Here is a 12,930-nt window from a genome sequence, read left to right on the forward strand (position 1 = left end):
CAGACCATGACCCTAAGGACCCCCCCCCCGATGACCCTAAGGACACCCAGACCCTAAGGACCCCCCTGTGACCCTAAGGACCCCCCCATTTCCCCCCCCCGCCCCCCCCCAGGACCCCCCAGCCCCCCCATTTTCTCCCCAACCCCCCCAGGGCCCCCCCCAGACCCCCCTTTTTTCTCCCCCTCTCCGACCCCCTAGGACCCCCAGGACCCCCCATTTCCCCCCCGACCCCCCAAGAGCCCCCAGACCCCAATTTCCCCCCCAGACCCCCCTAGGACCCCCCCACAACCCCCCCATCCCCCCCACGACCCCCCCCCGGCCCCTCAAGAGCCCCCCAGACCCCACCCCCCCCCCCCCCCCAGACCCCCCTAGGACCCCCCCCCCAACCCCCCCATTCCCCCCCCCACGACCCCCCCCGGTCCCGTCCCCCCCCGACTCCCCAAGAGCCCCCCAGACCCCAATTCCCCCCCCAGACCCCCTAGAACCCCCCCAACCCCCCCATTTCCCCCCTCCCCGACCCCCCCTGGGACCCCCCCCAACCCCCCCCCTCATTCCCCCCCCCCGGCCCCCCGGCCCCCCCCCCGCCCCCCCCCCCCCACTCACAGCCCCTCGGCGATGCACTCGAGGACCAGGTTCCCCCCCCGCAGGGCGACGATGGGGGCCTGGGGGGCGCGGGGCACCAGCAGCCGGGGGGCGGAACCGCACCGAGTTACCTGGGGGGGGCACCGCGACCCCCCTCAGCCCCCGGGGATTTGGGGTCGGGGGGGGGGATTTGGGGTCATGGATGGGGGATTTGGGATTCTGGAGGGGGTTCTGGGGGGATTTGGGGTTTGGGGGGGGATTTGGGGTCATGGGGGGCATTTGGGGTTCTGGGGGGGGTTCGGGGGGATTTGGGGTCATGGGGGGGATTTGGGGTTCTGGAGGGGGTTCTGGGGGGATTTGGGGTTTGGGGGGGATTTGGGGTCATGGGGGGGCATTTGGGGTTCTGGGGGTTCGGGGGGATTTGGGGTCATGGAGGGGGATTTGGGGACCTGGGGGGTTCGGGGGGATTTGGGGTCATGGGGGGGGGGGATTTGGGGTTCTGGGGGGGTTCTGGGGTCGTGGGGGTTCTGGGGGGATTTGGGGGGATTTGGGGTCGTGGAGGGGGGACTTGGGGTTTGGGGAGGGTTCTGGGGGGGATTTGGGGTCATGGGGGGGATTTGGGGTTCTGGGGGGGATTTGGGGTTTGGGGAGGGTTCTGGGGGGGGGAATTGGGGTCTGGGGGGGATTTGGGGTCATGGGGGGGGGGATTGGGTTCCTGGGGGTTCTGGGGGGATTTGGGGTCGTGGGGAGGGGATTTGGGGTTCTGGGGGGGGTTGGGGGAGGAGATTTGGTGTTGTGGGGGGGGACTTGGGGACCTGGGTGGGGTTCTGGGGGTTTTGGGGTCGTGGGGGGGGGGTCCCGGGAGGGAAATTGGGGTTTCTGAGAGGGATTTGGGGTTTGGGGGGGGGAATTTGGGGTTTTTGGGGGGAGTTCTGGGGGGGGGATTTGGGGAGTCCCCAGTGGGGTGGGGGGCTCCTAATGAGGATTTCCCATGGGGTTGGGGGCTCCCAAGGGGGATTTCCTGTAGGGCTGGGGGTCTCACAATGGGGATTTCTTATAGGGCTGGGGGCTCCCAAGGGGATTTCCTATGGGGTGGGGGCTCCTAAGGGGGATTTCCTATAGGGTGAGGGGGTCTCCCAATGGGGTGGGGGCTCCTAAGGGGGTTTCCTATAGGGCTGGGGGTCTCCCAATGGGGTGGGCTCCTAATGAGGATATCCCATGGGATTGGGGTCCTCAATGGGGATTTCCTATAGGGTGAAGGACTCCCAGGGGGATTTCCTATAGGGTTGGGGGGCTCCAAAGGGGATTTCTTATGGGGTTGGGGGTCTCCCAGTGGGGTGGGCTCCCAAGGGGGATTTCCTATGGGGTGGGGGTCTCACAATGGGGATTTCCTATAGGGTGGGGGTCTCCCAATGGGGTGGGCTCCTGATGGGGACATCCCATGGGGTGGGGGCTCCTAAGGGGGATTTCCTATAGGGTTGGGGGTCTCCTGATGGGGATATCCCATGGGGTGGGGGACTCCCCTATGGGGTGGGGGCTCCAAAGGGGGATTTCCTATAGGGTTGGGGGGTCCCCCAAGGGGGTGGGCTCCTGATGGGGATTTCCTATGGGGTGGGGGGCTCCCCTATGGGGTGGGGGGCTCCTAAGGGGGATTTCCTGTAGGGTTGGGGGGTCTCCTGATGGGGATATCCCATGGGATTGGGGTCCCCAATGGGGATTTCCTATGGGGTGAAAGGACTCCCCAGGGGGATTTCCTATAGGGTTGGGGGGCTCCAAAGGGGATTTCCTATGGGGTGGGGGCTCCCAAGGGGGATTTCCTATAGGGCTGGGGGTCTCCTAATGGGATGGGCTCCTGATGGGGACATCCCATGGGGTGGGGGCTCCCCTGTGGGGTGGGGGCTCCTAAGGGGGATTTCCTATAGGGTTGGGGGTCTCCCAATGGGGTGGGCTCCTGATGGGGATATCCCATGGGGTTGGGGTCTCTCAATGGGGATTTCCTATGGGATGGAGGACTCCAAATGGGGGATTTCCTATAGGGCTGGGGGCTCCGAAGGGGGATTTCTTATGGGGTGGGGGGTCTCCCAATGGGGTGGGCTCCCAAGGGGGATTTCCTATGGGGTGGGGGCTCCTAAGGGGGATTTCCTATAGGGTTGGGGGTCTCCTGATGGGGATATCCCGTGGGGTTGGGGTCTCTCAATGGGGATTTCCTATGGGATGGAGGACTCCCAAGGGGGATTTCCTATAGGGTTGGGGGGCTCTCAAAGGGGATTTCTTATGGGGTGGGGGGCTCCCCTATGGGGTGGGGGCTCCAAAGGGGGATTTCCTATAGGGTGAGGGTCTCCCAACGGGAATTTCCTATAGGGTTGGGGGTCTCCTGATGGGGATATCCCATGGGATTGGGGTCTCCCAATGGACATTTTCCTATAGGGTGGAGTGGCTCCCAAGGGGGATTTCCTATGGGGTGGGGGTCTCACAATGGGGATTTCCTATAGGGTTGGGGGTCTCCTAATGGGGTGGGCTCCTGATGGGGACATCCCATGGGGTGGGGGCTCCTAAGGGGGATTTCCTATAGGGGTGGGGGTCTCCCGATGGGGATATCCCATGGGATTGGGGTCCCCAATGGCGATTTCCTATAGGGTGAAGGACTCCAAAGGGGGATTTCCTATAGGGCTGGGGGCTCCGAAGGGGGATTTCTTATGGGGTGGGGGGTCTCCCAATGGGGTGGGCTCCTGATGGGGACATCCCATGGGGTGAGGGGCTCCTAAGGGGGATTTCCTATAGGGGTGGGGGTCTCCTGATGGGGATATCCCATGGGATTGGGGTCTCCCAATGGACATTTCCTATAGGGTGGAGGGCTCCCAAGGGGGATTTCCTATAGGGTGGGGGTCTCACAATGGGGATTTCCTATAGGGTTGGGGGTCTCCCAATGGGGTGGGCTCCTGATGGGGACATCCCATGGGGTGGGGGGCTCCTAAGGGGGATTTCCTATAGGGTGGGGGTCTCCTGATGGGGATATCGCGTGGGGTTGGGGTCTCTCAATGGGGATTTCCTATGGGATGGAGGACTCCCAAGGGGGATTTCCTATAGGGTTGGGGGGCTCTCAAAGGGGATTTCTTATGGGGTGGGGGCTCCCCATGGGGTGGGGGGCTCCAAAGGGGGATTTCCTATAGGGTGAGGGTCTCCCAATGGGGATTTCCTATAGGGTTGGGGGTCTCCTGATGGGGATATCCCATGGGATTGGGGTCTCCCAATGGACATTTTCCTATAGGGTGGAGTGGCTCCCAAGGGGGATTTCCTATGGGGTGGGGGTCTCACAATGGGGATTTCCTATAGGGTTGGGGGTCTCCTAATGGGGTGGGCTCCTAATGGGGATATCCCATCGGATTGGGGTCCCCAGTGGGGATTTCTTATAGGGTGAAGAACTCCAAAGGCGGATTTCCTATAGGGTCAGGGGTCTCCCAACGGGGTAGGGGGCTCCCAAGGGGGGTCATCCCGAGGGGGGGTCCGTGACTCACTGGGGGCGACGCGCAGGTCGAGGGGCTCCTTCTGGATGAACCATGGGGTTGGGGGCTCCAAAGGGGGATTTCCTATAGGGCTGGGGGTCTCACAATGGGGATTTCCTATAGGGTGGGGGGGTCTCCCAATGGGGTGGGCTCCTGATGGGGACATCCCATGGGGTGGGGGCTCCTAAGGGGGATTTCCTATAGGGTTGGGGGTCTCCTGATGGGGATATCCCATGGGGTGGGGGACTCCCCTATGGGGTGGGGGCTCCAAAGGGGGATTTCCTATAGGGTTGGGGGTCTCCTAATGGGATGGGCTCCTAATGGGGATATCCCATGGGATTGGGGTCCCCAGTGGGGATTTCCTATAGGGGGAAGGACTCCAAAGGGGGATTTCCTATAGGGCTGGGGGCTCCGAAGGGGGATTTCTTATGGGGTGGGGGTCTCCCAGTGGGGTGGGCTCCTGATGGGGACATCCCATGGGGTGGGGGCTCCTAAGGGGGATTTCCTATAGGGTTGGGGGGCTCCAAAGGGGGATTTCCTATAGGGTTGGGGGGTCTCCCGATGGGGATATCCCATGGGATTGGGGTCCCCAGTGGGGATTTCCTATGGGGTGAGGGTCTCCCAAGGGGGATTTCCTATAGGGCTGGGGGCTCCGAAGGGGATTTCTTACGGGGCGGGGGGTTCGTCCCGGGGGGGGTGTCCGTGACTCACTGGGGGCGACGCGCAGGTCGAGGGGCTCCTTCTGGATGATGGTGCGGGGCCCCAGGTAGTGCGCGTGGCAGATGTAGTCGGGGTGGCTGTCGGCCGCCAGCGCGTTGGCGAAGTACAGGTAGCCCGTCCTGCCCCATGCTCACCCGCTGGTCCTGCGCGATGTGCACGATGCCTGGGGGGGCGGGGGGTTAATGGGGCCGGGGGGTTAATGGGGCCGGGGGGTTATGGGGGCGGGGGGGTTATGGGGCGGGGGGGGGGGGGTTAATGGGGCCGGGGGGGTTATGGGGGGCGGGGGGGTTATGGGGGCGGGGGGGTTAATGGGGTCGGGGGGGGTTAATGGGGTCGGGGGGGGGGTTATGGGGCCGGGGGGGGGGTTAATGGGGCCGGGGGGTTAATGGGGGCGGGGGGTTATGGGGGCGGGGGGGTTATGGGGGTCGGGGGGGGTTATGGGGTTTTTTGGGGTTAATGGGGACAAAAGGGAATCCTGTCCCAGACGTGGTACTGGCAGCAGGGAGAGGGAAAAGGGTTTTTGGGGGATGGGGTTTTATGGGATTAATGGGGTTTTGGGGGGTTAATGGGGCCGGGGGGCGTTAATGGGGTCAGGGGTAATGGGGTCGGGGGGGTTAATGGGGTCAAAAGGGAATCCTGTCCCAGACGTGGTACTGGTGGCAGGGAGAGGGAAAAGGGTTTTTTGGGGGGAATGGGGTTTTAGGGGATTAATGGGGTTTTGGGGGGTAATAGGGGCGGGGGGGTTAATGGGGTCGGGGGGGGGTTATGGGGTCGGGGGGAATCCCGTCCCAGAGATGGTACTGGCGGCAGGGAGAGGGAAAAGGGTTTTTTTTTGGGGGATGGGGTTTAGGGGGATTAATGGGGTCGGGGGGGTTAATGGGGTTTTATGGGATTAATGGGGTCGGGGGGGGGTGTTAGGGGTCAGGGGGTAATGGGGTCGGGGGGGGTTATGGGGTTGGGGGGTGTTATGGGGTCAAAAGGTAATCCTGTCCCAGACATGGTACCAGCAACAGGGAGAGGGAAAAGGGTTTTTTGGGGGAATGGGGCTTTGGGGGATTAATGGGGTCGGGGAGGTTAATGGGGCTGGGGGGTGTTATGGGGTCGGGGGGGTAATGGGGTTTTTTGGGGTTAATGGGGTCAAAAGGTAATCCTGTCCCAGACATGGTACCGGCAACAGGGAGAGGGAAAAGGGTTTTTTGGGGGAATGGGGTTTTGGGGGGTAATAGGGTCGGGGGGTTAATGGGGCGTGGGGGTTAATGGGGTCGGGGGGGGTAATGGGGTCGGGGGGGTTAATGGGGCCGGGGGGGGTAATGGGGTTGGGAGGGGGTTAACGGGGTCGGGGGGATCCCATCCCAGACATGGTACCGGCAGCAGGGAGAGGGAAAAGGGTTTTTGGGGGAATGGGGTTTTATGGGATTAATGGGGTTTGGGGGGGTAATAGGGGCGGGGGGGTTAATGGGGTCGGGGGGGTCAGGGGGTCAACGGGGGATCCCATCCCAGACATGGTACCAGCAGCAGAGAGAGGGAAAAGCTTTTTTTGGGGGGATGGGGTTTTGGGGGATTAATGGGGTTTTGGGGGGTTAATGGGGTTTTGGGGCTGTTTAATGGGATTGGGGGTTGTAATGGGGGGGTAATGGGGTTGGGGGTATTTAATGGGGTCGGGGGGTAATGGGGTCAGGGGGTGTTTAATGGGTTTGGGGGGTTAATGGGGTTTTGGGGGGTTAATGGGGTTTGGGGGTGTTTAATGGGTTTGGGGGAGGGTAATGGGTTTGGGGGGGTTAATAGGGTTTTGGGGGGGGGGTTAATGGGGGGGTAATGGGGTTTTGGGGGGTGTTTAATGGGTTTGGGGGGGTTAATGGGGTTTGGGGGTGTTTAATGGGGGGGGGTTAATGGGGTCAGGGGGTGTTTAATGGGTTTTGGGGGGGTTAATGGGGTTTCGGGGTGTTTAATGGGTTTGGGGGGGGGTAATGGGTTTTGGGGGTGTTTAACGGGATCGGGGGCGATCAACGGGACACAACAGGCCAGCATGCTGCCCCCACCCCCCCGCCCCAAACCCAGCCCCCCCCCCGCCCCAAAATCCGCCCCCCCCCCATAGCTCACGGCTGTTGAGCCAGTAGATCTTGGGGGGCACGGCGCTCTCGGGGGGTCGCAGGGCAGCACCACGGGGTCCCCCTCCTCCACCTCCACCGGCGCCACCTTCTCCTTGGGCCACTGCGGGGTGTCTGGGGGGGGGCACAATTTGGGGGGGGGGGCACCCCAAAAATAAAGCAGACATGGGGGGGGGGGAGTGGTGATTTTGGGGGCAGACCGCGGGATTTGGGGGCGATGGCTGGGGTTTGGGGGCGTCCCCACCGGGATTTGGGGGCGCCCCCCCCCAGGGATTTGGGGGCGCCACCCCCCCGGGAAGATTTTGGGGACCCTGGGGGGTTTAGGCCCCCCCCAGCCCCAATTTTGGGGACAATTGGGGGATTTGGGGACCCCTACCCCAGTTTTGGGGACCCTGGGGGGGATTTAGGGCCCCTCCCCAGCCCCAAATTTGGGGATATTTGGGGGGATTTGGGGACCCCCAACCCCAGTTTTGGGGACCCTGGGGGGATTTAGGCCCCCCCAGCCCCAATTTTGGGGATATTTGGGGGGATTTGGGGACTCCCAAGACAGATTTTGGGGACCCTGGGGGGATTTAGGCTCCCCCCAGCCCCAATTTTGGGGACAATTGGGGGGATTTTGGGACCCCCAACCCCAGTTTTGGGGATCCTGGGGGATTTAGGGCCCCCCCCCAGCCCCAATTTTGGGGATATTTGGGGGGATTTGGGGACTCCCAAGACAGATTTTGGGGACCCTGGGGGGGATTTAGGGGCCCCCCCCAGCCCCAATTTTGGGGATATTTGGGGGATTTGGGGACCCCAACCCCAGTTTTGGGGACCCTGGGGGATTTAGGCTCCCCCAGCCCCAATTTTGGGGATATTTGGGGGGGATTTAGGGACCCCCAACCCCAGTTTTGGGGATCCTGGGGGGATTTAGGGCCCCCCCCCCAGCCCCAATTTTGGGGATATTTGGGGGGATTTGGGGACTCCCAAGACAGATTCTGGGGACCCTGGGGGATTTAGGGCCCCCCCCCCAGCCCCAATTTTGGGGACATTTGGGGGGATTTGGGGACCCCCCAGGGCAGATTTTGGGGACATGGGGACCCCCAGGGTGAATTTTGGGGACAATTGGGGGGATTTGGGGACTTCCAAGATGGATTTTGGGGACATGGGGGGGGGGGGATTTAGGGCCCCCCCAGGCCAGATTTTGGGGACAATTGGGGGCATTTTGGGACCCCAGGCCAGATTTTGGGGACAATTGGGGGCATTTTGGGACCCCAGGACAGATTTTGGGGACAATGGGAGGGATTTAGGGCCCCCCAGGCCAGATTTTGGGGACAATTGGGGGCATTTTGGGACCCCACGGCAGATTTTGGGTAGGGGGGCCAATTTAACCCCCCCCCCCAGCCCCACTTTTAGCCCCCACCCCTTCCTTCCCACCCCCCAACGGGCCAACTTCGCCCCCTCGGGTCATCCTCCCGGGGCCAATTTTTGGGTTCATTTCTCCGCATTTTGGGTCCGGGAAGGGTCAAAGTTTTTTTTTCTGGGGGGGGTCTCACTCTCGGCGATGATGTGGGGGGGACAATGGGGGGGGATTTAGGGCCCCCCAGGGCAGATTTTGGGGACAATGGGAGGGATTTAGGGACCCCAGGGCAGATTTTGGGGACATTCGGGGGATTTAGGGTCTCCCAAGACAGATTTTGGGGACAATTGGGGGCATTTTGGGACCCCCAACCCCAATTTTGGGTACGGGGGGCCAATTTAACCCCCCCAGCCCCACTTTTAGCCCCCCCCCCCTTCCTTCCCACCCCCCCAACAGGCCAAGTCCGCCCCCTCGGGTCATCCTCCCGGGGACCAATTTTTGGGTTCATTTCTCCGCGTTTTGGGTCCGGGGGGGGGGTGTTTTTTTTTCGGGGGGGGGGTCTCACTCTCGGCGATGACGTGGGCCTCGGGGGACACGGCGGTGCCCAGGGCGTTGGTGGCCCAGCAGCGGTAGCGGCCCTGCAGGCGGCCGGCCAGGCTGGCGTTGATCAGCAGCGTCCCCCCCGGGGGCCAGCGACACCCCCGGGTGCTCCTCGGGGAGCAGGGGGCGGCCCTCGCGGGTCCAGCGGTACCTGGGGGGGGCATCATTGGGGGGGGTTATTGGGGGGTTATTGGGGGGGATGGGGATTGGGGAGGGGGTTTTGGGGGGGGTTATTGGGGTGGGGGGGGCCTGGGGGGTGTTATTGGGGGGTCTGGGGGGTCTTATTGGGGTGGGAGGGGTCTGGGGGGTGTTTTATGGGGTGGGGGGGCCTGGGGGGTGTTATTGGGGGGGTCTGGGGGTCTTATTGGGGTGGGGGGGTCTTGGGGTTGTTATTGGGGTGGGGGGGTCTGGGGGGGGGTCTGGGGGGGGGGGGTCTGGGGGGAGTCTTATTGGGATGGGGGGGTGTTATTGGGGGGGGTCTGGGGGTCTTATTGGGGTAGGGGGTCTGGGGGTGTTATTGGGGTGGGGGGTCTGGGGGGGGGGTCTGGGGGGGGGATCTGGGGGAGTCTTATTGGGGTGGGGGGGTCTGGGGGGGTTATTGGGGTGGGGGGGCTGGAAGGTGTTACTGGGGGGGCCGGGGAGGTTACTGGGAGAGATGGGGATTGGGGAGGGGGCTTTGGGGGGTTATTGGGGTGGGGGTGTCTGGGGGGTGATATTGGGGGGTTTATGGGAGGGGAGGGGGTCTGGGGGGTCTTTTTGGGGTGGGGGGGTCTGGGGGTGTTATTGGGGGGGTCTGGGGGGTTTTGTGGGAGGGGAGGGGGTCTGGAGGGGGGTTTTATGGGGGGGGGGGTCCAGGGGGGCACAGCGACACCCCCGGGTGCTCCTCGGGGAGCAGGGGGCGGCCCTCGCGGGTCCAGCGGTACCTGGGGGGGGGCATCATTGGGGGGGTTACTGGGGGGGTTATTGGGGGGATGGGGATCGGGGAGTGGGTTTTGGGGGTTATTGGGGTGGGGGGGTCTGGGGGTGTTATTGGGGGGTCTGGGGGGTCTTATTGGGGTGGGGGGGTCTGGGGGTGTTATTGGGGGGTTTATGGGAGGGAGGGGGTCTGGGGGGGTCTTTTGGGGTGGGGGGTCTGGGGGTTGTTATTGGGGTGGGGGGTCTGGAAGGTGTTACTGGGGGGCCGGGGGGGGTTACTGGGAGAGATGGGGATTGGGGGAGGGGGCTTTGGGGGGGTTATTGGGGTGGGAGGGGCTGGGGGGCTGGGGGGTCTTATTGGGGTGGGGGGGTCTGGGGGGGTTATTGGGGGGTCTGGGGGTCTTATTGGGGAGGGGTTATGGGAGGGGAGGGGGTCTGGGGGGTCTTTTTTGGGGTGGGGAGGGTCTGGGGGGGCCGGGGGGTCTTATTGGGGTGGGGGGGGTCTGGGGGATGTTATTGGGGGGGTCCTGGGGGTTACTGGGAGAGATGGGGATTGGGGAGGGGGTTTTGGGGGGGGGGGGGGGTTATTGGGGTGGGGGTGTCTGGGGGTGTTATTGGGGGGGTTTATGGGAGGGGAGGGGGTCTGGGGGGTCTTTTGGGGTGGGGGGGTCTGGGCGGTGTTATTGGGGGGTGCCTGGGGGGTTACTGGGAGAGATGGGGATTGGGGGGGGGCTTTGGGGGGGTTATTGGGGTGGGGGGGTCTGGGGGGTGTTATTGGGGGGTTTATGGGAGGGGAGGGGGTCTGGGGGTCTTATTGGGGTGGGGGGGGTCTGGGGGGTTATTTTGAGGGGGGGGGGGCAACACTCAGCCAAACACAGAGAGGGGAATTGGGGAGGGGAACGGGGGGGGTGTTATGGGGAGGGGGGGGCAAGGGGGGATTTGGGGCGGGGGGGGGGCGTCTGGGGGTGTTATGGGGGGGGGCGTCGTGGGCTTTTATTTTGGGGGGGGGGGTTATTGTGGGGGGGGCACCCAGACCAAAACAGGGGAATTAGGACCAAGACTGGGGGGTGTTATGGGGGGGGGGGATTTGGGGGGGGAGGGGTCTGGGGGTGTTATGGGGGGGTCCGGGGGGGGTGTCGGTTTTTTTTTGGGGGGGGGGCACTCACTGCACGGGGGTTGCCGCTGGCGGCGCACTTGAGGACGACGTCGTCGCTGGGGAAGACGACGAGCTGCTCGGGGGCTCCTCCGTCAGCTCGGGGGCTGCAGCACTGGGGGGGGGCAAAATGGGGGGGGGGGTCAGCACCCACCCCCACACCCCGGGGACCGCCCCGGGGGGCGGGGATGCGGGGATCCCCCCAGGTGCCCCCCCCCCCCCTCAATTCAGGACCTCCTCAGGACCCCCCTCTCAAGACCCCCCTCCCCACCCAGACCCCCCGAGACCCCCCCAGGACCCCCCTCCCCACCCAGACCCCCCAGGACCCCCACCACCACCTAAACCCCCCCCCCCCAGAGCCCCCCAGGACCCCCCAGGACCCCCCCAGGACCCCCTGCCACCCAACCCCCCCCAGACCCCCCCCCCAGAGCCCCCCGTCACCACCCAGAGCCCCCCAGAGCCCCTCAGGACCCCCCAGGACCCCCCTCTCCACCCAACCCCCCTAGAACCCCCCAGAGCCCCCCAGGACCCCCCAGAACCCCCCAGGACCCCCCAGGACCCCCTTTTCCACCCAACCCCCCTAGAACCCCCCAGAGCCCCCAGGACCCCCAGGACCCCCCCGCCACCCAACCCCCCTAGAACCCCCCAGAGCCCCCAGGACCCCCCAGGACCCCCCTCGCCACCCAACCCCCCCAGACCCCCCCAGAGCCCCCCAGGACCCCCCTCACCACCCAGGACCCCCCCAGGACCCCCCCAGACCCCCCCAGGACCCCCCCACCACCACCCAGGACCCCCTAGGACACCCCCAGGACCCCCCTCGCCACCCAACCCCCCCAGACCCCACCAGAGCCCCCCAGGACCCCCCTCACCACCCAGGACCCCCCAGGACCCCCCAGGACCCCCCTCCCCACCCAGGACCCCCTAGGACCCCCCCAGGACCCCCCGGACCCCCTCAAGACCCCCCCCTCACCACCCAAACCCCCCCAGACCCCCCCAGGACCCCCCCCCAGGACCCCCCCCCGCCACCCAACCCCCCCAGACCCCCCCCAGGACCCCCCCCCCCCCCCCAAACTCACGCTCATGTGCACCGTCTGCATCCCGGATAGCGGGGGGGGGGGACAAAAGGTGAGGGGGGGGCGCATGGGGGGGCCCCCCCCCCACAAAGGGCAGGCGTGCAAGGGGGGGGCGTGCAACGGGGGGGGGGGCGTGCAAGGAGCCCTCGTGCAAGGGGTGAGCGTGCAAGGGGGTGAGGAAATCGCCCCCCCGTGCAAGGTGTGCCCCCCCCGCGTGCAAGGAGCCCCCCCCGCGCAAGGAGCCCCCCCCGACTCACACTCGGGGGGATGGTGATGGCGGCGCCCCCAGCACCAGCAGCAGGATGAGGCCGAGCCCCCGGGGCAGAGCCATGGCGGGGGGGCGGCGGCGGCGGGGGCCTGGGGGGGGGGGGAAGGAATTTTTTTTGGGGGGGGGGGCAATGGGTTAACCCTTTTATATTTTTTTTTTGGGGGCAGGGGGGCAATAAATGTGAGAGCAATAAATGAGTCCCCCCCGGGCCCCCCCCCCCCCCATGTCGGGGAACCCCCCAGGACCCCCCCCCAGGACCCCCCAGGACCCCCCAGGAGCCCCCCAGGACCCCCCCATGTCGGGGAACCCCCCAGGACCCCCCAGGACCCCCCCAGGACCCCCCCATGTCAGGGAACCCCCAGGACCCCCCCAGGACCCCCAGGACCCCCCCCAGGACCCCCCATGTCAGGGAACCCCCAGGACCCCCCCCCAGGACCCCCCAGGACCCCCCAGGACCCCCCCATGTCAGGGAACCCCCCAGGACCCCCCCAGGACCCCCCAGGACCCCCCCAGGACCCCCATGTCAGGGAACCCCCCAGGACCCCCCCCAGGACCCCCAGGACCCCCCCAGGACCCCCCCATGTCAGGGAACCCCCAGGACCCCCCCAGTAGACCCCCAGGAGCCCCCCCCATGACGAGGGACCCCCCCCACGACCCCCCATGTCAGAG

At 65.2% G+C, this 12,930-nt stretch overlaps 1 protein-coding gene across 1 annotated transcript in view; it reads right to left on the minus strand.

The window, feature by feature from the left end:
- Nucleotides 1-12,347, minus strand: part of L1CAM (L1 cell adhesion molecule) — a 47,813-nt gene extending 35,466 nt beyond the window's left edge. Inside the window, 14 exon segments of the mRNA XM_066984569.1 lie at nt 604-693; nt 695-713; nt 4,797-4,920; nt 4,922-4,968; nt 6,906-6,944; nt 6,947-7,027; nt 8,818-8,933; nt 8,935-9,003; nt 10,105-10,111; nt 10,939-11,001; nt 11,004-11,027; nt 11,997-12,011; nt 12,251-12,261; nt 12,263-12,347. Coding sequence (XP_066840670.1) covers nt 604-693; nt 695-713; nt 4,797-4,920; nt 4,922-4,968; nt 6,906-6,944; nt 6,947-7,027; nt 8,818-8,933; nt 8,935-9,003; nt 10,105-10,111; nt 10,939-11,001; nt 11,004-11,027; nt 11,997-12,011; nt 12,251-12,261; nt 12,263-12,324 — 767 coding nt within the window. The 5' untranslated portion in view covers nt 12,325-12,347.
- Between the last annotated feature and the right edge of the window lie 583 nt (nt 12,348-12,930).

The sequence above is a fragment of the Anser cygnoides genome, chromosome 29, assembly GCF_040182565.1.
Source record: "Anser cygnoides isolate HZ-2024a breed goose chromosome 29, Taihu_goose_T2T_genome, whole genome shotgun sequence".
Lineage (NCBI taxonomy): Eukaryota > Metazoa > Chordata > Aves > Anseriformes > Anatidae > Anser > Anser cygnoides.